This window comes from Elgaria multicarinata, chromosome 9, assembly GCF_023053635.1.
Source record: "Elgaria multicarinata webbii isolate HBS135686 ecotype San Diego chromosome 9, rElgMul1.1.pri, whole genome shotgun sequence".
In the NCBI taxonomy this organism is placed as follows: domain Eukaryota; kingdom Metazoa; phylum Chordata; class Lepidosauria; order Squamata; family Anguidae; genus Elgaria; species Elgaria multicarinata.
In genome coordinates this window covers 12,096,940-12,120,879 of record NC_086179.1, presented here as the reverse complement: position 1 = coordinate 12,120,879, position 23,940 = coordinate 12,096,940, and the positions used below count along the sequence as shown (strand labels likewise).

The following is a 23,940-nucleotide window of genomic DNA, read 5'->3' as shown; positions in this document are numbered from 1 at the left end:
ATGAAGAGGGCATTTCACCAGGTCCTGCATGCATACAAATGACACCTGCTGAAATTCCCTTTTCTATACAACCGTTAAAAGGTACAGGAGACCTGTCCTCCTTTCCATATGGTCACCCTACTCTTCTGCAACTTCTCCTGTTACTCAGCCACACAGGAGCATGAGGCTACAGAAACTGACACCAGCTGTTTAAGAACTGCAGTTAGTGGCCAGCTTCCTGTCCCACTGTGTGGTCTTCAAAAGCTCAGCAATGCCAAGGTGACTTAAAGGTATCACAAGTTCACGCCTGGTTGTGTCCTTGATTGCGTTTCTCCCTACTAAATAGCTGCCGGGTCCTTGCGCATCTGCGAACAGAAGCAAGTCTCCCAAATCAGAAGACCGTGTTTCCAGACACCCTTTAGCCGCAGAACCCTACCTCACAACCACCCTATGACGTAGGTTAGGAAGAGACGAAGACTGCCCCAAGGTCACCCCAGTGAGCTTCATGGCTGAGTAGGGGTTTGAACCCTGGGCCTAATAGGGCACTCAAGCAACTCTGCCACACTGCTCCCTTGGTACCAATTTCCATGTTATGCCTGTGTTTTGCTGTTCTCCAGTATGTCGTTCGGCCCTTACGAGATGGCCCCAAATGCTCCAGGGGGGAATCTACACGTAGTACTGAAGGCGCATGCATGCGCCCCCAGTACGCCCCCAAAACGATGGTGTAGATTCTGCCTACCTGCAGCCCAGAAGAGACGGAGGAGGAGGCGGCTGGGGAATCCGGCCACGTCCTTGCCGCCGCCGCCTCCCCGCCGGCCTCCTGCTGCCAGGGTAAGAGCGACCCGGGTCGGAGAGCTCGGCCCGCCGAGCTCTCCGACCCGGGTCGCTCTTACCCTGGCAGCAGGAGGCCGGCGGGGAGGCAGCGGCGGCGGCAAGGACGTGGCCGGATTCCCCAGCCGCCTCCTCCTCCGTCTCTTCTGGGCTGCAGGTAGGCAGAATCTACACCATCGTTTTGGGGGCGTACTGAGGGCCTTCAGTACTACGTGTAGATTTCTCCCAGGTGAGCATTCTGTGATGACCCCCAAATGCTTTCTATTCTCCACTCCCAGTACCCCAACACATTCCTAAAGGCATGCCGTGTTGGTAAGTTGACCGTTTGTGCTGCAAAAGCAAAGCAAATTCAGTGTTTTCTCCTAACAGGGGCCTAATAGGCGCAAAACAAGGCGAGAAGCGACCTGTGCTACAGCGATACATTAGCTCCCCTTCTTGGACAGAGTCGGAGGAAGACCAGCCTGAAACAGAGTAAGTCTCTCGTTCTGCTGATGGTGTGACATCCATACAAACGCCTAGCCATGGAAGCTAGTAGCAGACCTCCAGAGTATACCATTTCTCCAGGGTGTTGCCCACTGATGAATAGAGGTAATTCAGGGTAAAGAATTTCCTTCCAACCTTCTTCATAACGCTCATTTCTATCAGCATGCCTCTAACTACCAGTTGCTGGGGGCCAACAGTGAGAGAAGGCTATCGCCCTCACATCCTGCTTGTGGCCTTATGCAACCTGGTGCCGTCTAGATATTTTGGGTGTCAATTCCCATCATCCCCCACCCACCACAGCTCATGGACAGGAGTCCTGGGTGTTGAAGCCCCAAAGATCTGGAAGGCACCAGGTTGGGGAAGGGCTGCCATAAGGAACTGGTGGACCACAGTGGTCCTTGACCAGATTTAGCCGTGCTTCATAGGTCCGTGGTCTGATTTAGCCATGCTTGATCGTTCCGTGGTCTGATTTAGCCGTGCTTGATAGTTCCTTGATCTGACTTAGTCGTGCTTGATAGGTCCTTGGTTTGATTTAGCTGTGCTTGATAGTTCCTTGATCTGATTTAGCCATGCTTCATAGGTCCATGGTCTGATTTAGCCATGCTTGATAGATCCTTGACTTGATTTAGCCATGCTTATAAGTTCCTTGATCTGATTTAGCCGTGCTTGATAGGTCCTTGGTTTGATTTAGCCGTGCTTGATAGGTTCTTGACCAGGTTTAGCCGTGCTTGATAGGTCCTTGATCTGATTTAGCCATGCTTCATAGGTCCTTGGTCTGATTTACCCATGATTGATAGGTTCTTGACCAGATTTAGCCGTGCTTGATAGTTCCTTGATCTGATTTAGCCATGCTTCATAGGTCCGTTGTGTGATTTAGCCATGCTTCATAGGTCCGTGGTCTGATTTAGCCATGCTTGATAGATCCTTGACTTGATTTAGCCATGCTTATTAGTTCCTTGATCTGATCTAGCCATGCTTGATAGGTCCTTGATTTGATTTAGCCGTGCTTGATAGGTTCTTGACCAGATTTAGCTGTTCTTGATCGTTCCGTGGTCTGATTTAGCCATGCTTCATAGGTCCGTGGTCTGATTTAGCCATGCTTGATAGATCCTTGACTTGATTTAGCCATGCTTATAAGTTCCTTGATCTGATTTAGCCGTGCTTGATAGGTCCTTGATCTGATTTAGCCATGCTTCATAGGTCCGTTGTGTAATTTAGCCATGCTTCATAGGTCCTTGATCTGATTTAGCCATGCTTGATAGGTCCTTGGTTTGATTTAGCCGTGCTTGATAGGTTCTTGACCAGATTTAGCTGTTCTTGATTGTTCCGTGGTCTGATTTAGCCATGCTTCATAGGTCCGTGGTCTGATTTAGCCATGCTTGATAGATCCTTGACTTGATTTAGCCATGATTATAAGTTCCTTGATCTGATTTAGCCGTGCTTGATAGGTCCTTGGTTTGATTTAGCCGTGCTTGATAGGTTCTTGACCAGGTTGAGCCATGCTTGATAGGTCCTTGATCTGATTTAGCCATGCTTCATAGGTCCTTGGTCTGATTTAGCCGTGATTGATAGGTTCTTGACCAGGTTTAGCCGTGCTTGATAGTTCCTTGATCTGATTTAGCCATGCTTCATAGGTCCTTGGTCTGATTTAGCCGTGATTGATAGGTTCTTGACCAGGTTTAGCCATGCTTGATAGGTCCTTGATCTGATTTAGCCATGCTTCATAGGTCCTTGGTCTGATTTAGCCGTGATTGATAGGTTCTTGACCAGATTTAGCCGTGCTTGATAGTTCCTTGATCTGATTTAGCCATGCTTGATAGGTCCTTGATCTGATTTAGCCATGCTTCATAGGTCCTTGGTCTGATTTAGCCGTGATTGATATGTTCTTGACCAGATTTAGCCGTGCTTGATAGTTCCTTGATCTGATTTAGCCATGCTTCATAGGTCCTTGGTCTGATTTAGCCGTGATTGATATGTTCTTGACCAGATTTAGCCGTGCTTGATAGTTCCTTGATCTGATTTAGCCATGCTTGATAGGTCCTTGATCTGATTTAGCCATGCTTCATAGGTCCTTGGTCTGATTTAGCCGTGATTGATATGTTCTTGACCAGATTTAGCCGTGCTTGATAGTTCCTTGATCTGATTTAGCCATGCTTCATAGGTCCTTGGTCTGATTTAGCCGTGATTGATATGTTCTTGACCAGATTTAGCCGTGCTTGATAGGTCCTTGATCTGATTTAGCCATGCTTGATAGGTCCTTGGTCTGATTTAGCCACGATTGATATGTTCTTGACCAGATTTAGCCGTGCTTGATAGTTCCTTGATCTGATTTAGCTGTGCTTCATAGGTCCGTGGTGTAATTTAGCCATGCTTGATAGGTCCTTGGTCTGATTTTGGTGTGCTCTTCTGGTGTTCTTACTTGGAGAACACCTCTCAGGTGTTAAGACACAAATCCCGTTCCAAAAAGTTGCTGTATATGCATGTCAGCTGACCATAGGGCTTCTCCAGCCTTAAATCAAACTCTCCCTTACAGAAACGCCCCTTTGGATCTGCCAGTTCCAGAGATACAAGGAAGCAAGGCCCGGAAGCTCAGTGAAAAGGAAAACGGCCCAACAAAATGGCGGCTGCTATCACTGTAAGTAGTGTGAAGGGCATGCATTTCCTCGCTCTCATAATACCAGAACTCAGGGCCATGCCATGAAATTGGCTTGGCAGGAGATCCAGGACTAACAAAAGGAAGATACTTCTTCGTGCTACGTATACTTAGCTTATGGAATCTGCTGCCGCAAGGTGTGATGATGGCCACTAGCTATTAGGATACTTTTGCACGACATGCAGGGCTCATGTGTGGTTGTTTAACCCATGATGAGCCACGGGCTGTGCCAAGATGGGGGATACTTGGCTCAGCAATACTACAAACGAGAAGGATCTTGGAATTGTTGTAGATCGCAAGCTGAATATGAGCCAACAGTGCGATATGGCTGCAAGAAAGGCAAATGCTATTTTGGGCTGCATTAATAGAAGTATAGCTTCCAAATCACGTCAGGTACTGGTTCCTCTCTATTCGGCCCTGGTTAGGCCTCATCTAGAGTATTGCGTCCAATTCTGGGCTCCACAATTCAAGAAGGATGCAGACAGGCTGGAGCGTGTTCAGAGGAGGGCAACCAGGATGATCAGGGGTCTGGAAACAAAGCCCTATGAAGAGAGACTGAAAGAACTGGGCATGATTAGCCTGGAGAAGAGAAGATTGAGGGGAGACATGATAGCACTCTTCAAATACTTGAAAGGTTTGTCACACAGAGGAAGGCCAGGGTCTCTTCTCGATCCTCCCAAAGTGCAGGACACGGAATAATGGGCTCAAGTTAAAGGAAGCCAGATTCCAGCTGGACATCAGGAAAACCTTCCTAACTGTTAGAGCAGTATGACAATGGAATCAGTTACTTAGGGAGGTGGTGGGCTCTCCCACACTAGAGGCCTTCAAGAGGCAGCTGGACAACCATCTGTCAGGGATGCTTTAGGGTGGATTCCTGCATTGAGCAGGGGGTTGGACTCGATGGCCTTGTAGGCCCCTTCCAACTCTGCTATTCTATGATTCTATGAGGTGACGTTTTGAATATGTAACCCCCAATTGTGTGGTTGCTGTGTTGTGCGAAACAGGCCACTGTGGATTATCTGAGGTTTAAACAACCCTCACCTAACACCGCTACAAACGGAGGGTTATGCGGGGGTTTAACCCTCAAATAACCCATAGTGGTTGGGTTTGCATGATGCTGTAACCCTCTGATTGAGAGTTGTATATGCAAAATGTTTCCAGGCTCACGCTGCAGCTCATCATTGGGTAAATAGACGCTGATGAGCCGGGGATGTCATGCGAACACGGTCAGTATGTGACTGAATGCCAGCTGCTAGAGAGCAACACACCAGAAGAAGGCTGTTGCCTTCATGTCCTCCTTGTGGCCATCCCAGAAAGATCTGGTTGGCCTCAGTGGAAAATGAGATACTGGACTAGAAGGACTTTGAGTCTGATCCAGGTGGGCTCTCAGCATCTCTCCCCATATCCTATCACCTTTCTGTAGGGATCAACATAGAGGGTTCTACTTTGTATAACAGAGTCAGTCCATACTGATGCTGCATGATTTCATGTCCGGTATCAGAGGCAGTATGCCTATGTCCACCAGTTGCTGGGGAACATAGGCAGGGTGGTGCTGTTGCACTCAGGACCTGCTTGGGGGTTTCCCATAGGCATCAGGTTGGCCACTGTATGAACACAATGTTGGACTAGATGGACCCTTGGCCTGATCCAGCAGGGCTCTTCTTATCATAGAATCATAGAATAGCAGAGTTGGAAGGGGCCTACAAGGCCATCGAGTCCAACTCCCTGCTCAGTGCAGGAATCCACCCTAAAGCATCCCTGACAAATGGTTGTCCAGCTGCCTCTTGAAGGCCTCTAGTGTGGGAGAGTTCATGTTCATGTTCCCTTAACCTGTGGCATTGGGACATATACAGAAATGAGCAGGGAGTTCTGTGTGACTGTCCCTGACTATGCAACAGCCTTCCTCAGGACGTATGTGTTTAAAACTATACGTTGTCTTGAGAAAGGTGGGTTAGAAATGTTCTATCTTAAATCAATAATGGAACCCCCTTTTCCTGCACCCTTAAAGAGTGGGGGAGTTATCCAAAGGTTCAGGGTGCAATCCTGTGCATGTTTAGATTGAAAGAACTCCTACCACCACGAGCATTCCCCGGGCAGGACTGTGACCTTAGACGTTTTTCAGTTGCTAAATTGTGGGACTTCAATGCTAGACACAGACCCAGGTCCCCTTTCCTTGAGCGTCTATTCCTTGTGCACCACTGTGGCCCTCCTCTTCCAACCCTCTAGGACATGAACAAAATTTTTGACAGCAACTGAACGAAAACGATCAACACCCCAAATTTTAGAAATGGGAATAAAGCACATTTTAGCAAGCTCTCATTGCATGGTTTTTCCACAATTCTGGTGTAGTAGTTTGGATGTCTTTCATCCATTCCACGTTGCTACAAGTCTCTGTTGAATTTCCTGTCAGCATCTGTGTGGACAGTAAAAAGTAGATGATAGTTTGTCACTCACAGCAGCTGAAACACTGTTGTCCTTGACTTACTTCTCCAGGGGAGTGATGCATTTAATCCTTTATCTTTGGGAATTCCCTGGTCAGCCCCCATTTTTGAAGCTAGTTCCTAGAATGTGTAATAGCGGTGTAATAGGCCACTGAAGAAGACTTTGGGGGGATCTACACTACTGCTTTAAAGAGCTTTATAACAGTTTTGACAACTGTTGGGGCCCAGGACACCCTGCATATACAGGTTTCAAAACGTTTTCAAAGTGCTTTAAAGCGCTTTAAAAGCAATAGTGTAGATCCCCCCTTTCAGTCGAAACGCATCTGGCCAAGACCTTCAAAGTATACAGAGCACTTTTATATTGTATTTTCAATCTCTTGTATATTGGACATTATATTCTTTGTATATTCTTTTTATATATTTTTTAAATATTTTCTGTATTTTACTTTAATATGAAAACCTCGCTATAAATCCATTATTACCTTAACTTTCTTGGTTTTTTAGCATATAGTGTTTGGTGAAGGCTAGCACCTGCTTTGTGTGCGACAGTAAAAGTGAAACATAAAGAGTTGTAGAGTTGAGCACCAAGTGTTCACTTCTTCCATGTCTTTTGTCTCCTACAGGTGTACCAGAGCTTTCTCTTGGGTCTCATCCGTTAGGACTTCCTTCTGCAGGCCTAGCAAGGCCCTCTACGTTTCCGTCGTCGCAATTGTGTTCCTTGCTGTTCTTTCAACGTTCATCATGGGCTTGTCGTTCCGAACTTCTGCAGAAGCCGCCTCTGTTGGGACTGGGGACGCTTGGACTTCAGTACAGCAGCTGCTGTGGCCATATACCGCTCTCCAGCACCAAGGCCCACCACCTGTATAATTCACTGGTGGAGTTCTAAATGGGTTCCTCTGGACTCATCCCTGGGGACCCAGCTGGTGGCAAGGAGATGGATGGTTCAAGCTTTTTACCTTCAACATAATTCAAGGCCCTGTATGTAGAAGGATGCAGCTTTGAGACACAATATCTTAGCATTGTTTGAGACTTTGACATTAGTAGTGAGCTTTGGGGATGCAGTTTCAAAATGAAACGCAGTTCGGTCCTTCCTGGTGCAGCAAGTGTATCTTCCAAATTACTACTCTTAAAAAATGACCTTTTCCCTCCTCTCCCACCATCTTGCTGAAAATCTTGGGAAATATATTTTAAGAAATCTTTGGGAGTGAATATAGCAGGTCCGTACATGGCCTAGGAGTAAAGTATTTATTTTTGTTTGTTTCTCTTTTTTAAAAAAATAATAATAATAATCTCTGAAATGTGAACCGATTGCGGACTTCAACCTCTTTATTTTATTGGCGGGAGCGTCTTCGACTCAATAAAGTTCTTAAATGGCACGTGACGTCTTAAGCATATGTTAGCACCCTGGTAGCAAGGAGCAGCTGGTAGACAGCATCAATGAAGAGGTAGTGGGTGTGACTGACTCTCTCCATCCCCGCGTCGGTACTAGCGTCTCGGAGCAGGTGGTAAAGGGTGGAGTGGAATTCTGTGTCTTCTGCTATGTTCTTGGAGAAGGCATCACTTTCCTCCGTGATCATAAGCCTCTGAGCTCTTTCCCCGTTGAACATATAAAGGGCCCAGGTTGCATCACGTACAGGGTCTTGCGTCAAGTGTTCACAGCTCTGCAGCAGGACGGAAGAGAAGAGATACTGGCTAATTATAGCTAAGAACATGCTCGGCTTTGAAACATAGTTTGTTTTTTTTAAAAGGGGTACCTAAATCTGCCCTTTCCACCCCACTTTTACCAGGGCTCGCTCTGCAGGCGGGTGAAGTCAAGGGTCTATTATTATTATTATTATTATTAGTAGTAGTAGTAGTAGTATCCTGCCGTTTGCTCAATACTGAGCCTCAAGGCGACCTTACAAACTTAAAAACATATACATTGTAAACCTAGGAAAAGAAATGTACAAAAATTTAAATTTAAATTTTAAAAAATACAATATTAAAACATTAAATGTTTAAAACACACGACAATTTTACAGTTGTCCACCTTAACATAGATGGAGAACCAGATTATTCTCCAAAGGCCTGCTGGAACAAACAAGTTTTAGCCTGCTTTCAAAAGCCCATCAAGGAGGGAGCCAGCCTAGCTTCCCCGGGAAGAGAGTTCTAAAGCACTGGAGCAGCCACCGAGAAGGCCCTCTCCCATGTTCCTACCAGGCGCGCCTGTGAAGATGGTGGGACTGAAAGAAGGGCTTCTCCAGAAGATCTCAAAGCATGGGCAGGTTCATAAGGGAGAATACGGTCTTTCATATGACCAGGACCCAAGCCGTATAGGGCTTTAAATAGGTCATAACCAGGGACACCAAATCTGGGGGAAGGCACCACCACGCTTGCATTGACCTACATAGGAACGTAAGAAGTGCCCTGATGCTGGATCAGACCAAGGGTCCATCTAGTCCAGCACTCTGTACACACAGTGGCCAACCAGCCATCGGCCAGGGACCCACAAAGCAGGACATGGTGCAACAGCACCCTCCCACCCATGTTCCCCAGCAACTGGTGCACACAGGCTTACTGCCTCGGATACTGGAGGTAGCACATAACCATCCTCTTGGATGATGTGTGCACAGTTCCATGTGCATCCTTCATCCAGATGGTGGGCACCTTCCCTGAGCTCCCTGTTCCACAGTCCTCTAGCAGTGTGCATGGTGCGATGTCGAGGAGTTACTCCTTTTCCCTATCGCCCACCCAGTTCAGGCGGCCGTGGCTCTGGGACAGTTCTGTCCAGCCCGGTGGAGACCGAGCACAGTTCTTGCATGGCAAAACAACTGCTCTGCAACCGCCTTGCCAGGCTGCACTTGACTTACAGCAGCGTCCTCGTACAGGATCGCACAGAGTGACGAAGTGCTTATTAGAGCCACCCTCAGCACTTCAGCAAAGACGTTGTGTTGTTTCCGAAGGCAAGGGGCTTGAAGGCAGACAAGTTATAAAGAGCGATTCATATACTAGTTCCAGAAGTACCCAATGTGCTTCCAAGTTCACGTCCTCTACCCTGGCTGAATTAAGCGAAGTGGTCCTTGAGGGAATCTACACGTCATACTGAAGGCGCTTGCGTGCGCCTCCAGTGCACCGTCAAAACGATGGTGTAGACAGAGAAAGAAGAGACGGAGGAAGAGGAGGAGGAGGAGGAGGCTGGGGAACCGGCTGCATCCTTGCCGCCGCCTCCTCCCCGCCAGCCTCCTGCTGCCTGGGTAAGAGCCACCCAGGTCGGAGAGCTCGGCTTCCGCCGAGCTCTCTGACCTGGGTGGCTCTTACCCCGGCAGCAGGAGGCCGGCAGTAGCAAGGACGCGGCTGGTTCCCCAGCCGCCAGCTCCTCCGCCTCTTCCTCCGTCTCTTCTTTCTCCGTCTACACCATCGTTTTGACGGCGCACTGGAGGCGCACGCAAGCGCCTTCAGTACGACGTGTAGATTCCCTCCTTCTGCACATCAGCGATAGCAGCAGGGTTGGCACTTGCTTGTGGCGGGGAGAGCGGCCGCTCTTCCCCACACGAATGAGTCCTACCACCCGCCATCCCCACTGCTATCTCAGGCCAGCCCGTGGGTTCCTTTCTCCGTTCCGGAAGGAGGCACAGTTCTGTGCCTTTTTCCAGCATGCAGGAAATAAAGAAAAGGAAGGTGTTGATATCAACATCATCAAATTATTTCTTACCTGCCTCTCCGTTTGGATCAAGGCAGGGAACAACAATAAGTATGAAATACATAAAACTGAATTAAAAACGTAATGTACATCATTAAAACATCCTAAAAACATCCTTCTCCATGAGCCCCTGCCAAAGGAAGTGAGGCAGGTGGCTACTAGGAGGAGGGCTTTCTCCGCTGTGGCACCCCGGTTGTGGAACGAGCTCCCCAGAGAGGTCCGCCTGGCGCCTACACTGTACTGCTTTCGTCGCCAGCTGAAGACCTTTTTATTCACTCAGTATTTTAACACTTAATTTTAACTTAAATTTAAATTTTACTGTTTTAACTCTGTATTTTAATCCTATATCAACTTTGCTGTGTGGTTTTATCCTGGTTGCGCTTTTTATACTGTATTTTGTAATTGTGTTTTAAACTGTTGGGTGTTTTACTGTGGTTTTAATTTTTGTGAACCGCCCAGAGAGCTTCGGCTATTGGGCGGTATAAAAATGTAATAAATAAATTAAATAAATAAATAAAAACATCCTGAAATTCCACTGGATAGGCCAGCTGGGAAAGATCAGTCTTTATAGCTTTCTTAAATGCTAAAAGACTGTTCAGTTGACGAAACTCCTCTGGCAGGCCATTCCACAGTCTGGGAGCAGCAGAAGAATCATAGAATAGCAGGGTTGGAAGGGGCCTACAAGGCCATTGAGTCCAACCCCCTGCTCAATGCAGGAATCCACCCTAAAGCATCCCTGACAGATGGTTGTCCAGCTGCCTCTTGAAGGCCTCTAGTGTGGGAGAGCCCACAACCTCCCAAGGTAACTGATTCCATTGTCGTACTGCTCTGACAGTCAGGAAGTTTTTCCTGATGTCCAGCTGGAATCTGGCTTCCTGTAACTTGAGTCCGTTATTCCGTGTCCTGCACTCTGGGAGGATCGAGAAGAGATCCTGGCCCTCCTCTGTGTGACAACCTTTCAAGTATTTGAAGAATGCTATCATGTCTCCCCTCAATCTTCTCTTCTCCAGGCTAAACATGCCCAGTTCTTTCAGTCTCTCTTCATAGGGCTTTGTTTCCAGACCCCTGATCATCCCGGTTGCCCTCCTCTGAACACGCTCCAGCTTGTCTGTGTCCCTCTTGAATGTGTAATACACATTACACTTGAAGGTGTAATACCTGTCAGCTTAGTTTTGGCTGGCTGAAGGAAATTCTTCCCAGTAGACCTGAGTGTGTGGGGCGGATTGTACGGGGGAAGGGGAAGGGGAAGGGGGAGGGGCCTGCCCAAGGGAGAGGGCCATGGCTCCTGATGTCATCCAGCTGGTCGTGAGCCTGAGGGTGGGCAAGCTGTCCCCCCAACCCCTAAACAGTTCTGCACCCCTGGTGTAAAGGAGGCATGGGCCTGCTCAGTGCTTGGAGGGGAGACCACCTGGGAATCACATGTAGCCACCTTGAGTTCCGCAATGTCAGAAAGAAACGTTTGACTGAATAAAGTATGGGATTTCTGGATAAAGCAGATGCTGTCCTGGCTACCTAGCCACCAACCTAGTCAAGAAACCCACCATACGTAGTGCTGGTGCAGGCGCAACGCTAGACTGTGGTTGAAGCAGGCCAAGGAAGGTCTTGGGTCAGGACAGCACGACTTCACAGCACCGTTACAATCCCTTAAGCAGAGTCAGAGATTGGATGTTTGCCGCCCACCCCAGGCTCACACTCCTTGTTTGCTCCACATTTTGGGAGGGCAAAATACCGGCACTGAACCCTTTCCTTTCAGTGGGCCTGTCCCCTGTTCGCCAAAGAAGAGGGCAACGCAAATGGCGGCTGTAGGGCCTTCTTCTCGTTCTTGATGCTGTCTGTATGGATTGTGGGATGGAGCGGTTACAATGCAGTGCCAGACAGCAAGGAGAATCAGGGCCAGGGGCTCAGCAGTGGGCTTCCTCCAGGGTGGGGGCTTGGCAGGTGCCCGATGACGCCTAGCCCTGGCACCAGCCCTGGTTACGTTTCACCCGCAGAGCCGGGGGCGGGATTTTTGATACAATCCACACGCACCTTAAAGACCACGTTGCTTTCTCCGCTCTGTGAGTTCCACTTGCTCCAGCTGAAGGCGAAAGCAGATGCAACAATAGCCATTTGCTGATAGGCAGTCACTTCAGCTACAAGTGTCTAGATAATAAAACAGAAGGCTGGGAGTGAATAAACCTCTACATCTGAAAACCGCATGATCCCAATCTGAAGGTAGGGGGTCTCTCGCTCAGTTACGTTGGATGTCCCTGAACCAAGAAAAAACACCTGCTGGTGCATCACCTCCAGCTTAAGATCAAGCAGACGCACAAAAAGGTACTAGCCTTAACAGAATGCAAGCTGTCGATAAAAACAAATTTCAGGACCATAAAAAGTACAGAATTTAATACAAAGCAAATGAATTAAATTTGACAATACTTTCACATAAGAGCACTTGTATTTCTAAATTGAACGTCCAATGATATGATAAAAAGTGCTCTTTTTCTAATGGCCAGGCACATTTTGGCCAGAAAGTCCTCTTCAGTGGCCTGAAATCTAGGCTTGCGTGTGCAAAAAACGTTTATCAAGTGGGGCTGACTTGGCCGCTCTGAGGCCCAGTACTGGGCAAAAGGCGGGGTACAAATAAATATACCGTATTCATTCAATTCTAAGACACTTTTTCCCCCATATAAACATCTCTAAAAACGGGGTGCGTCTTAGAATCGCGGGTGTGTCTTAGGGTTTTTTTCTTTCTGTTGGTGGTACTGAAATTAGTGTGCATCTTACAATCGAAGAAATACAGTAGTAATAATAATAATAATAATAATAATAATAATAATAATAATAATATATATTTTTTACAGATTGAAAGTCATGTTGTTACTTTAGAAACATAAAATGTAATTACGTACAATTTGGATTATCACATTTGGTGTATTAAAAGTACAGTGTATTCAAACAATTATTACAAATTGAATTTACTTTTTAAAATTTTTACTTTTTTTTGGTAACAAATGAAGCTACAAGCTCCTGAATGCCTGAACTGTAAGGAACCTCTTTGGTTTTGCCAGTATATGAGGGGCAGGCAAAACACATTTTTTAAACAGACACACACATAAGAAACCATCAATATTAGTAACAAAGTAAATATATGAACACATTGTCTTAAACATTTTAGTCATCATGCTAAAATAAAACATTCCATTATCCATTTTTCTTCATTTTTTCGGAAAAAAACAAAAAAGATGCCGGGAGGGAAACATTTCCACCACCACCACCCCAATTTTTTTCCAGGCCTTCACATAGGGTGACCATACAAAAGGGACAGGGCTCCTGTATCTTTAACAGTTGTATTGAAAAGGGAATTTCAGCAGGTGTCATTTGTATATACGGGGAACCTGGTGAAATTCCCCCTTCATCACAGCAGTTAAAGCTGCAGGAGCTATATTAGAGTGACCAGCTGTAAAAGAGGGCAGGGCACCTGCAGCTTTAACTGGTGTGATGAAGAGGGAATTTCACCAGGTTCCCTGTATATACAAATGACACCTGGTGAAATTCCCTTTTCAATACAACTGTTAAAGATACAGGAGCCCTGTCCAACTTTTCATATGGTCACCCTACTTCACATCTCTAGGTTGAACTAAAGATCCAGTCAACAAAGCCCTAAACAACTTGGGACCAGGATACCTGAGAGAGCGCCTTCTCCCTTACCAACCTGCCCGGTCACTGAGGTCATCCGAGGGCCTGGTCCTGGTGGTTCCACATAGATCCATGCTCCGATTGGAATCCACCAGGGGAAGAGCCTTCAGCGTGGTGGCCCCCCTCCTGTGGAATTCCCTGCCTCTCCAAGGTCAGGCAGGCTCCAACCTTGTACTCCTTTCGGCGCCTCCTGAAAACATCTTTATTCCAAGAAGCCTTTCTTTAACATGCAGCCTTGGATTACCGTTATTGCTTCTTTTAAATTTTGTTTTAACTGTGGGTTTTTTTCCGTTTTTATTTTCATTTTACCTTGTACACCGCTCTGAAATTTTTCAATGGGGAGTGATATATAAATATTCTAAATAAATAAATAATAATAAATAATTTGGCATTGTTTCCCACAGCAGCTAGAATGCAGGATGGTTTGACGATGGAGGGGTGGGGTGGGGGCGACTTCCAATGGCTTCACAATGCTGCAATGAATTTAGGAGGGGATCTACACAGCGTACTGAAGACGCACGCAAGCGCCTTCAGTGCGACCCGAAAGCGCGTGTGTAGATCCTGCTGGAAGAGGCGGAGGAAGAGGCGGAGGAGGAAGCACCTGGGGAATCCGGCCGCGTCCTTGCCGCCACCACCCACCTCCCCGCCGGCCTCGTCCCAGCTACGGGGGTGGGGGGCGAGACCCCTCCCGCCACGGACCAGGCTCCTCCTTCCCTGCCCAGGCCAGCCCCAGCCCCAGCACGTCCTCCGGGCTGATCAGGAGGCCGGCGGGGAGGTGGGCAGCGGCGGCGGCAAGGACGCCTCCTCCTCCGCCTCTTCCTCCGCCTCTTCCAGGGCAGGATCTACACACGCACTTTCGGGTCACACTGAAGGCGCTTGCGTGCGCCTTCAGTACGCTGTGTAGATTTGGCCTAGTTCTTGCAATCCGGACATGGGGTTGCTCTCTTCTGGGCCCTTTATCCCACCCCACCCTCAAGATCAAGGGTAAGCTGTCATGCTTCTCCAGGGCTGAAACTGACAATATGGAAACGACTGAAAGACGGCGCTTACCTTTTTGTTCATGCTGACATACTTTGGAGAGTATTCCTCTGGGAAGATGTTCATCCCAGCCCGCTTCAGAGCCCTTGTAAGGGCCAGCGGACTCATCCATATCCCCTTCAACTTGGAAAGGTGATCAGTTTCTTCCACAGTGCTGACTCTGTCTAGCATGCACTGGTTGTCCTGTTTCCAAGAGCAAGATGAGGACAGGTGAGCTGATAAATATCCATTTCATGGTTTCCTAAACTCTTGGCACCGGAGGTCCACTTCTGGCCCTAAATTAAAGATGGAGGGATCCTCCAGCTTTATAGCTGAGAAGGGTTACATTTTGGAGGGTGTGAGAATAAAGATGATCTACCCATAGAGGAGCCCAGGCCCTGCACTTCTCCAAGAGTCGTCCAGTTGGGCATGTTTGCTAATCTGGAAAGATGCAAACCCGCAACAGTGAGAGCAGATAGTTCTGTTACATCTCTGCATCATCAATAATAAAATGCAAAGTGATGCGGTGTCTTCCACTGAAACTTCAAACTTAAGATCGATTTAAAAAAAAAATTCTTTGTTTCTTAATTATTCTTGACTCAATAATTAGTACAAAGCATTCCACTTCGAATGGTGTGTAATCATTGTCATTCAAAAACAATTTAAGCTGTTTCCATTTTTGTTTGAACCTGACATGAGATGCTACTCCTTGATTGGCTCAAATAACCCAAGTTAATTCATTTAGAGTTCTTATATTCCAAAATTGGGTGTGCTGTACTCTAAGACCTGGTATTTGAGTAGATTTCCTGTATTGTGCATATATTGTTCAAGTGGCTACAATCCTATGTGGGGGGGAAATACTAGAGGTGTGCTCCGCTCCGATTAGAATCAGAGAATCAGAAGCGAATTTATAATTTTCAAAATTTCCCCCAAAATCAGGGGATGATGGGATTGGCTTGAGTCTTGGCATGCATGTGTATACATACATGAGGTGTCATGGTGCCTAATTTGAGGTTTCTTACATGAAAATTGGCATAGTTCTAGCATGGGACTTGATTTTGGGTGAGTTAAAAGGTTTAAGCCCCGCCAAAAATCAGGGGAGGCTTGGATTGGCTTGAGTCTTGGCATGCGTGTGTATACGTCCATGAGGTGTCATGGTGCCAAACTTGAGGTTTCTAACTTTAACAGAAAAAAAGTTGTATACTTTTTTGGATTTCAATGCAAGCCTATGGGGGGGAAAAGCGGAGCTCCGATCCGGATCCGGAGCTCCGCAGCGGAGCGGAGTGGACTATAGGCAGAGCCGGGCGGCCCAATCCGCAAATTGCGCATCTGGAAGTGAAGCAGATCGGGGGGTCCATGCACACCCCTAGAAAATACCCTGTGCTTTTGAGATGACATATAACATGTTTAATATATATTATAATACAGCTTTCCCCAATGTGGTGCTCAACAGACGTGTTGGACTACAGTTCCTATTATGCTGAGCCAGCATGCTGGCACAGAATAATTGAAGTTGTAATCCAGCACATTTGACAGGTACCAGGTTGAGGAAGGTTGATAGAATACATAATAAACTGTTTAACTATATTATTTAATCGAGTAATTTGGTCGAATTCGCCCTTACACATTTCGTTTTGTATTTTCTCTCGTCAAAGAGCTAAAGACACCCTTTTTTAAAAAATAAAAGAAAGAAAGCTAGAAAGGCAAGCAGGGGACCGGTGGATCCTTAAATGCCCAACCCAGCACCCAGCACTGCACTACCACACTGGGGATTGGGCTGTCGCAGCATACCTTGATTTGAATCTGCACCTCGGCAAAGGTACTGAGGATGCTGAAAACGGCTTCGTCGATGGCGTTGGGCCGGAGCTCCCAGGACTGGTAGGGCATGTTGAGGTGGGCATCTTGGAGCATTGTCACGGTGAAGAAGCCGTTCATTTTGAAGGAGATTGCCTTCTCTTTCATGTTGTAGACCACTTCCCCAATCTCATCCGTTCTCCAGTATTTGCCTTTTACGTGGAGGAAAGGAAAGGGAAAGGGTTTAAATGGATGTACTTAAGGACAAGTAAGTTGGAACATGGGAAGCTGCCATATTTGTCCATTGAGTTCATCACTGCCTGCTCTGACAGGCAGCACCTTTGGGGGGCTCTCAAGTAGAGAAACGTCATTCCCAGCACCTGTTATTTCACCCTTTCTAACCCGAGAGGCCAGGGACTGAACCTAGCTCAGCGATGGAACTTTGCATGCAGAATGTCCCTGGTTCAGCAACTCCAGGTACAGCTGGACAACTTCCTGTCTGAAACCCTGGAGAGCTGTGGCTGCCAGTCAGTGTTGACAATACTGGGCTAGATGGACCCAGGTCTGACTTGGTACGAGCCAGCTTCCTATCTTCCTAAGCAAAGTGCTTTACCAGTGGCAGTGGGGTATATTGAAAAGCCTCCAAGATGCTCTGGATAGCGTCCATAGCATTCCTCCACCCGCCCTTATTTATTTATTTCATTTTTATACCGCCCAATAGCCGAAGCTCTCTGGGCGGTTCACAGCTCTCTGGGCGGTTCTCACATAGGCCCTTTATCCTATGTGAGATGGTGTACATGGTTAGAGGCACTGGAAGAAAAGCACCATCAAAAGTTCCTAACGTCGGAGTCCAGAGTGGCTTACAACAATACTAAGAATAAACCCTTGAATGTTTTTAAAATTCCTAATACCAAAAAAAAAAAAAAAGGCCAAAAGGACATATTGCTCACCTGTACCAATGACAACAACCAAAACTGAGGGCCATTTAAAATAAACACATCCTCAAAAATCCCTCTGAATTAAGATCCGGCTCCTAGCTAATAAGCAACATCACTACTAATAATAGTCTATTTATTTATTTATTTATTTATTACATTTATATCCCGCCCCATAGCTGAAGCTCTCTGGGTGGTTTACAAAAGTTAAAAACAGTGAACATTAAAAACTAATATACAAAAATTTAAAACCATCAAAAGTATAAAAACAAAATTTAAAACCATCAAAAGCATTTGATTTGAAGCTGAACCAATTGCACCTTTTCTTATTGTTACAGCCCCTCCACATGTGACCGTCTTCCTCTCTCAAATGCTTTTGCAGCGTGAGCGTTTTGCATTGCCGCTGCTTTGAGGGAAAACCCACGCTTCCGCTGCTACGGGGTGGCCACAGGTAAACCTGATGGCAGGATCTACACTATTCATTACACCGTTGTTTAAGTGCATTGTTGCGTCCTCCCTTGCTACGTTACAAAATGCAACTTGAGCCCAGTCAATCGAAATACCTTTTCTTCTATCGTTTTACCCCGGCACACTCTTCTTTAGAACGTTCTTCATTATGCTCATACCGGCTCTGAAGTAAACCTCCTTCTTCCGGTGACTCTGAGCTAGACCTGCCGGGATAAGCCAGCAGGGAGGCGGGGCGACGCGTAGGGACGAGGGAAGCCCTGCAGCGTCTTAAAGGGGCCACGTGCGCCCCGAAAGATAAGCGGTTTTTTAAAAAAATTAAGCCTCTGTCCCCTCTTTCACCGCCCTCCCTCCCCCTCCCCCTCCCCCTCGTCGCGTTGTGCCAGCTCTCCCTCCCCTCGTCTAGAAAAGCCCTCACTTGTCCTAATCAGGAAGCAAAGACCATGGTCACGAGACATGACTTTGAAAGACGGCATTGAAAACAACGAAAGGTTGGGGCACATTGTTAGTTTTAAAACGATTTTAACAGAAAGTGGAACGGTTTTAAAAGTCAGAAGAAACGTAACAACAACAGCATCACGTGACTGCTGACGTCATCTCTGCCAACTTGTTACGTTTCATCTAGACAAGTGTAGACGGGCCCCGGATGGCAGGAAGCAGCACGGGTTTTCTGGTAGCCATTTGGCTCGCTGGGCCCGTCCTCTGCCCAGCTTACGGTGACCAGAGGTCACCTTCCAGCCGGGAATGCCCCCCAGCTTGACACCGGAGCAAGGTCAGATGGCAGAAGAGCCGTGGTGATCTCGCTCCATTGTAAAAAGTCAAGGTAAGCTTCATGGGACAGGTGCTTTACTCTGATTTTGCCTGACATTTCTGCCTCCCAGAGCTTTATTTCCCCCACGTGGGCTGATTTCTGGTCTTGGAGCTGACTGGAGGAAATAATGGTCAGAGCGGCTGGGGTAGGCAGGGGACTGGTTAAGCCACCTGTCAATTCTCCCATGCAAATCCCCTGCCCCGCCTCCCATTCGCAGCACCAAGCAAACAAACACAGGTAAAATCGAGCCACTCGTCGCAACGGCGGCGTGCAGAGGACGTGCACCTTCAGGATCCCATCTTGCAATCAGAGGCTCCTCAAAATAGATCACGCTGTCAAGAAGCCGGACGGTGATTCCGACAGTCGTGGAAAGGGGGTCCTCACCTTCTTCGCACATTGCGATGTAAGGATAGCTCTCCAAACCTGTATCCAGCACCTTTCGGCAAGGAGTATAGAGAAAACGTGACATCGTGAGGGGTGTTATCGAAATGACTCGGCTTCCTTAATTTGCTTCAGTCTTTGATTTCTCAACGTCAAGCATCGCACTCTGGAAGTCGAACCCGTTTCACCCAATGAGGCGGACCCATGTCGGTTTCACGCGTACACAAGTAGCAGCGTAGCTGAATTTCAAATGCCTTGGCTTGGAAATATGAATTCCAGCAGCTTGCAATGCTCACGTTAAATGCAAGGCGAACACTGTAGCCCCAGACATTCTCCTCCAGTTCAGATTTTAATCCAAGATGGGAAAGAACTTGAGTCCTCCGTACCTGCGCCCACCTCTCTGCCCAATTTTCTCCCTCCACCTGCCTGGCTCACAGCCACTCGCGCAGGCCGGAGGCCAGAGAGGGAAGTGAGGGGAGAGACCTCCCTCTACTCCATCACGAGCAGATGTTTTCAATCATTTGGGAGGTTTGCTCCGTCTCCCAGTGGAAATGGAAAGAAGGAAAATGGCTGCCTCTTTGCATACGTGGGCTCGTGAGCATTTTTCAACCGTCTCTGAGTAATCCACCCAGATTGGATGCTCTCGTGGCTACAAGCCAGTCACTGACTACAGAGTTGCTATACTGCCATCACAGCAACATTTTTCAATTGCCACTTTGATCATCTAACTTTAAAGTACATTCTTGGGGAAAGTTTAAGGGAGGATTCTTGCTCCGCATCCTACTTAGGCCATTACTGGATGCAATTGTGGGACTGATACTGAAATTGGATTGCTAGGGGAAATCTATCCCCCTCTGCCCCTAATACGTTTTGCAGTTGTGGAATCACATTTTCACATACATGCATGGAATCACAGAATAAACGCCAAACCACGCTTGTTTTCTGAACTGTTAGACAGAGAAGGCGGCTGAGTTCAGACAACACGTTTTTCAATGGTGGTTTTAGAACTCCGCAGTGGAGTTGTTACAACACCGTTGAGAAACGTGTTGTTTGGTGGGAAAACTCCAGGCAACGGTGGAGTTTTGGAGGGAAACACTCCATGCAGAATTTCCACGCTGTGCAGAGGAGAGTTCCTGTACAACCGTTGTGTTGCATGTTGTGTGGTGGGCTCCGTGGAGTTTTCCGTTGCATTGCGTTGACTTTTCCCACTTGCTACAGAGTTCCCTGGCAAGAGAGGCGAAAGGCGTGAGTGCCGCTCCAGGAGAGCCAGTGGGCTTGCTTCTTTTGCAGCAATGGCTGATGGGATACCATCAGGAGGAGGGAGGGCAGAGGAACTGTCAATCAAATGTCACAATGGATTTTACTCAACTCCATGGTAACCCTTTTTCTGTCTAAACATACATAGAAGTGGACCCTTAATGTAGTAAAAACTCCTTCCTTGGGAGTTTGAGAGAGAGATGTTCAGACATAAGAAAGTTTCTTGCTTTCTACACATGCAAAAAACCATGTCAAGCCAAAGGGGCAGGCTTTCTTTTTCTCTGAGCTTCTGTGCTGTGATTCTCCAGAAGTGCAGGGAACAACCAAGCTTTGTTCCTCTTTGATGTGACAAAGTTTTCTGCATAAACCATAAATCACAATAAAAATATGATTAAAAATAATAAAACAGCAATAACCTCAAAATTAACAATTATAACCAGAATTAATAATTAAACTAGGTAACGTCATATACACAACGGCACCTGGAAATAGTTCTGGCTCAATTACAGGCCAAAGTAAATACATAGATCTTTAGGGTCTGATGGACCTCAATTGGAGCAGAATGCGACAAGTAGGGGGGCCGCTAGCGAGAAGGCCGTATCTCTCGTGCACACCACTAGGGTCTCCAATGTTGATCTCAGAGTACAGCTAGTTGTGGAGATCAGTGAGGGAAGTAGGGCAAATTACCGACGCTGGAACCTTGGTCCCAGGGCATCTTTAGGAACAGAGTTGGGACTGGTGAAGAAATAAGTTCTGAATTAGAGGTGGGGAAATTCCTTCCAGAACAATGAGGTGTTAGTGTGGAGCCTTAAAGAACAGGGTTCAGAGGAGGGCAACCAGTCACACAATGGAGTTAGAACATGTTGTGTGGCAAGTACCCCCTACGAACTCAAACGCTGAGTGGAGTTTTCCCACTGCGTAGAGAAATGCGTTGTCTGAACTGAGCTGAAACTTTTCTCGGCAAGCATGGCGGCTAGCAACATCCATTTTTGCTAAACAATTCAGCATTACATTGCACGTCCACAGATCTGTAGCTTTCTAAACCAGGGAGTTCTAGACAACCGGTCTTGGTATATTTTATTTATGTATGGATTCTAGAGGGAGAGCTATAGGATTTCCCCCCCCCCTTAATATTATATACTCTTTGTTCCTCTTAACCTGTTTTCCTGTCCCTTCAATGCAAGAAAGGGAAAGGCAAAGGAAATGCCTGGGAAGAACAGCCCATTTGGCAAGTAAAATTCATTTTTCTCAATTTTCTGTTTAAGATGAGAATTACTTCCACCATGGTCCATCCCTTGACTTGTTTGGCTTGCGGTGGGAGCTTCAGAGCATCAAAATGGTACACGCCGCCCACTGGCATGAACTGGTGCAAATCCACCACATATTCTTCAAGGGGCTCCCATTCAGACTCGTCGACGCTCCGCAACGAGGAAACGTGCACTAAAAAACACACAACCACACGTGATGTTTTACTAGGGTGGCCCGATGGAAAGGAGGACAGGGCTCCTGTATCTTTAATAGTTATATTGACAAGGGGAATTTCAGCAGGTGTCCTTTGTAGGCATGCAGCACCTGGTCAAATTCCCTCTTCATCACCACAGTTAAAGCTGCAGGAGCTATTCCACAGTGACCAGATATGAAAGATTTTAGACAGATTCCATTATTCAGCCGTCAGTGCAAAGAAAGCTGGGCCAAGTACCTCTGGAAATGGATCGAATGATGAGGGAACTCTTGCTGCAGGGATGTTCTGCAAGTTCAGACTCATGTATGATAATCTTAATTTCTTGGTTGTGTGATGAGCTATTGACCTAGAAACAGAGAGAGGGGAGAAGCATCCTGTGATGAATGCTGGCCAGGTATATCATTTCATTCATATGTTTATGTATTGCAAGGTTTTATAGGCCACCTTGAAGAGATAAAGCCCTCTCAAGGTGGTTTACATGCAAAAATCGTGAAGGAACAGACAAAATTCAGAATCGACACAATATCCACAATTCAACGATGCCATCTAAACTAGAGCTGGGCACAGACACACACACACCCCAATTCGGAGGCCGATTTGGAGCCCCGATCCAACTTGGGGTGCTTCAGGCCCAAGCCAACCCACTTGGGATCCGAATCTGAAGAGAAATCTGGACACCAAAAGTGGGTCAACCATTGCAGATTCATGGGTGCCTACTTGGCACAAGGACAACCAGGAGTCCACCGGACTCCCCCCCTTCCCGAAGGACTTACCTGAGCCATCTGGCAGCCATTTTGTATGAAGATGGGGGCTGTGTCATTTCCTCAACCTAAGGTCTCAAACTATGGCAGCCATTAAGGGCCACTTCTGACTCAGGCAAGTCTCACAGGTAGGTGGGTGGGTGGACAGGGGCAGTGGCTCACCATCGGCCAGAGTTGGGCAAAGTGACCTGAAGCACTTCAGACTGCCTCAGGCCAGTCTGGTCCTGGTCCAGATTCAGACCGAGGCAGGCCGAATCGGCCCGCCTTGCTTCAGATTGGAGTCTGGGCTCGAAATGGTACATAGCCCTAAACTAAACCACACAGTGAAATATAAAAATATATATGAAAGCAGCAGCAATTGAATATACAGTATTTCATTTAAAAGCCTGGAGAGACTTCAGTCCAATAAGATAAAGGATGTGGAAGATGACATCTTTTAAAGCCCATTTAAAAAACCCACACAATGAGCGGGCTCAACATAGTGAAGGGGCCATTAACAAAAAGGCCCTGTTTCTTATACCCACCAGTCTGAAGAACCTTACTGGTAGACTTAAGAGCAGGGCCTCCAAGGCTGATTTTAATAACCGGGCAGGCTCGTATGGGTAAAGGTGGTCCCTTGAGTAACCAGGCGTGTCCATTTGGGGAACCCTGGAGGCCTGAACTGGGAATACAGGCTTGGCCCACAGGCTTGAGGTTCAACACACCTGCTTTACAACAATGCTTAGCTATGAAGCTGTGCTAATGCTGCCCTTTCCCTCTACCCTGCCTTACCGTTGAACTGTCTGTGCTTTGCTCAATCTTGCTTTCCAGTCCACTTTCTCCTAACGCCTTTTGAATCTTTCGCCCTTTCTTCTCTGCACTTTTCACAGAGCTCACCACTTTGAGCATTGAGACGTCCAGCTTGGGCGGTTCTTTGGGGAAAGCCCGACAGGGAGATACGTGATCGTAATGGGTATGCAAGACGCGTACAGCAACATCGCAAATGGCCAGAGCTTTGGGGAGTTCAAACCCGTTGCAAGGCTGCTTCTCTTCGTCATAAAAGACTTGGCTTCGGAACCTGGTTGTGTAGAAGTAAAGCAAAATGGTGTTCTAGGAAGAGCAGAGCTACTAGTGGTATATGGACTTACGGAGCGAAAAGTAATAAGAAGTCTTCCCACTCGCAAGAAATTTATGCGGCTTAGTTATTCTTTCTAAAGATGAATAAGCTGCCTTTTATGGGGGGAGGGGACTTGTATGCATACAAAATTTAAAATGTATCAGGAGGAAGAGGAGAAAGAACACCTCAAATCAGAAAGGAGAAGATGGCTGCATTT

General features: G+C 47.0%; 2 protein-coding genes across 2 annotated transcripts in view; one reads left to right on the top strand and one right to left on the bottom strand.

Annotated features, from left to right (window-relative positions):
- Positions 1-7,665, top strand: part of IRAG2 (inositol 1,4,5-triphosphate receptor associated 2) — a 74,405-nt gene extending 66,740 nt beyond the window's left edge. Inside the window, exons 34-36 of the mRNA XM_063134517.1 lie at positions 1,180-1,281; positions 3,827-3,928; positions 7,011-7,665. Coding sequence (XP_062990587.1) covers positions 1,180-1,281; positions 3,827-3,928; positions 7,011-7,254 — 448 coding nt within the window. The 3' untranslated portion in view covers positions 7,255-7,665. The remainder of the gene's footprint in view (positions 1-1,179; positions 1,282-3,826; positions 3,929-7,010) is intronic.
- Positions 7,666-7,758: 93 nt separating this feature from the next.
- DNAI7 (dynein axonemal intermediate chain 7) overlaps positions 7,759-23,940 on the bottom strand; it is a 34,944-nt gene continuing 18,762 nt past the window's right edge. The window contains exons 9-16 of the mRNA XM_063134516.1: positions 23,399-23,684; positions 22,104-22,212; positions 21,681-21,844; positions 19,052-19,202; positions 16,553-16,767; positions 14,795-14,965; positions 12,095-12,208; positions 7,759-8,048 (exon numbers count right to left, since the gene is read on the bottom strand). Of these exons, the coding sequence (XP_062990586.1) occupies positions 7,773-8,048; positions 12,095-12,208; positions 14,795-14,965; positions 16,553-16,767; positions 19,052-19,202; positions 21,681-21,844; positions 22,104-22,212; positions 23,399-23,684 (1,486 nt within the window). The 3' untranslated portion in view covers positions 7,759-7,772. The remainder of the gene's footprint in view (positions 8,049-12,094; positions 12,209-14,794; positions 14,966-16,552; positions 16,768-19,051; positions 19,203-21,680; positions 21,845-22,103; positions 22,213-23,398; positions 23,685-23,940) is intronic.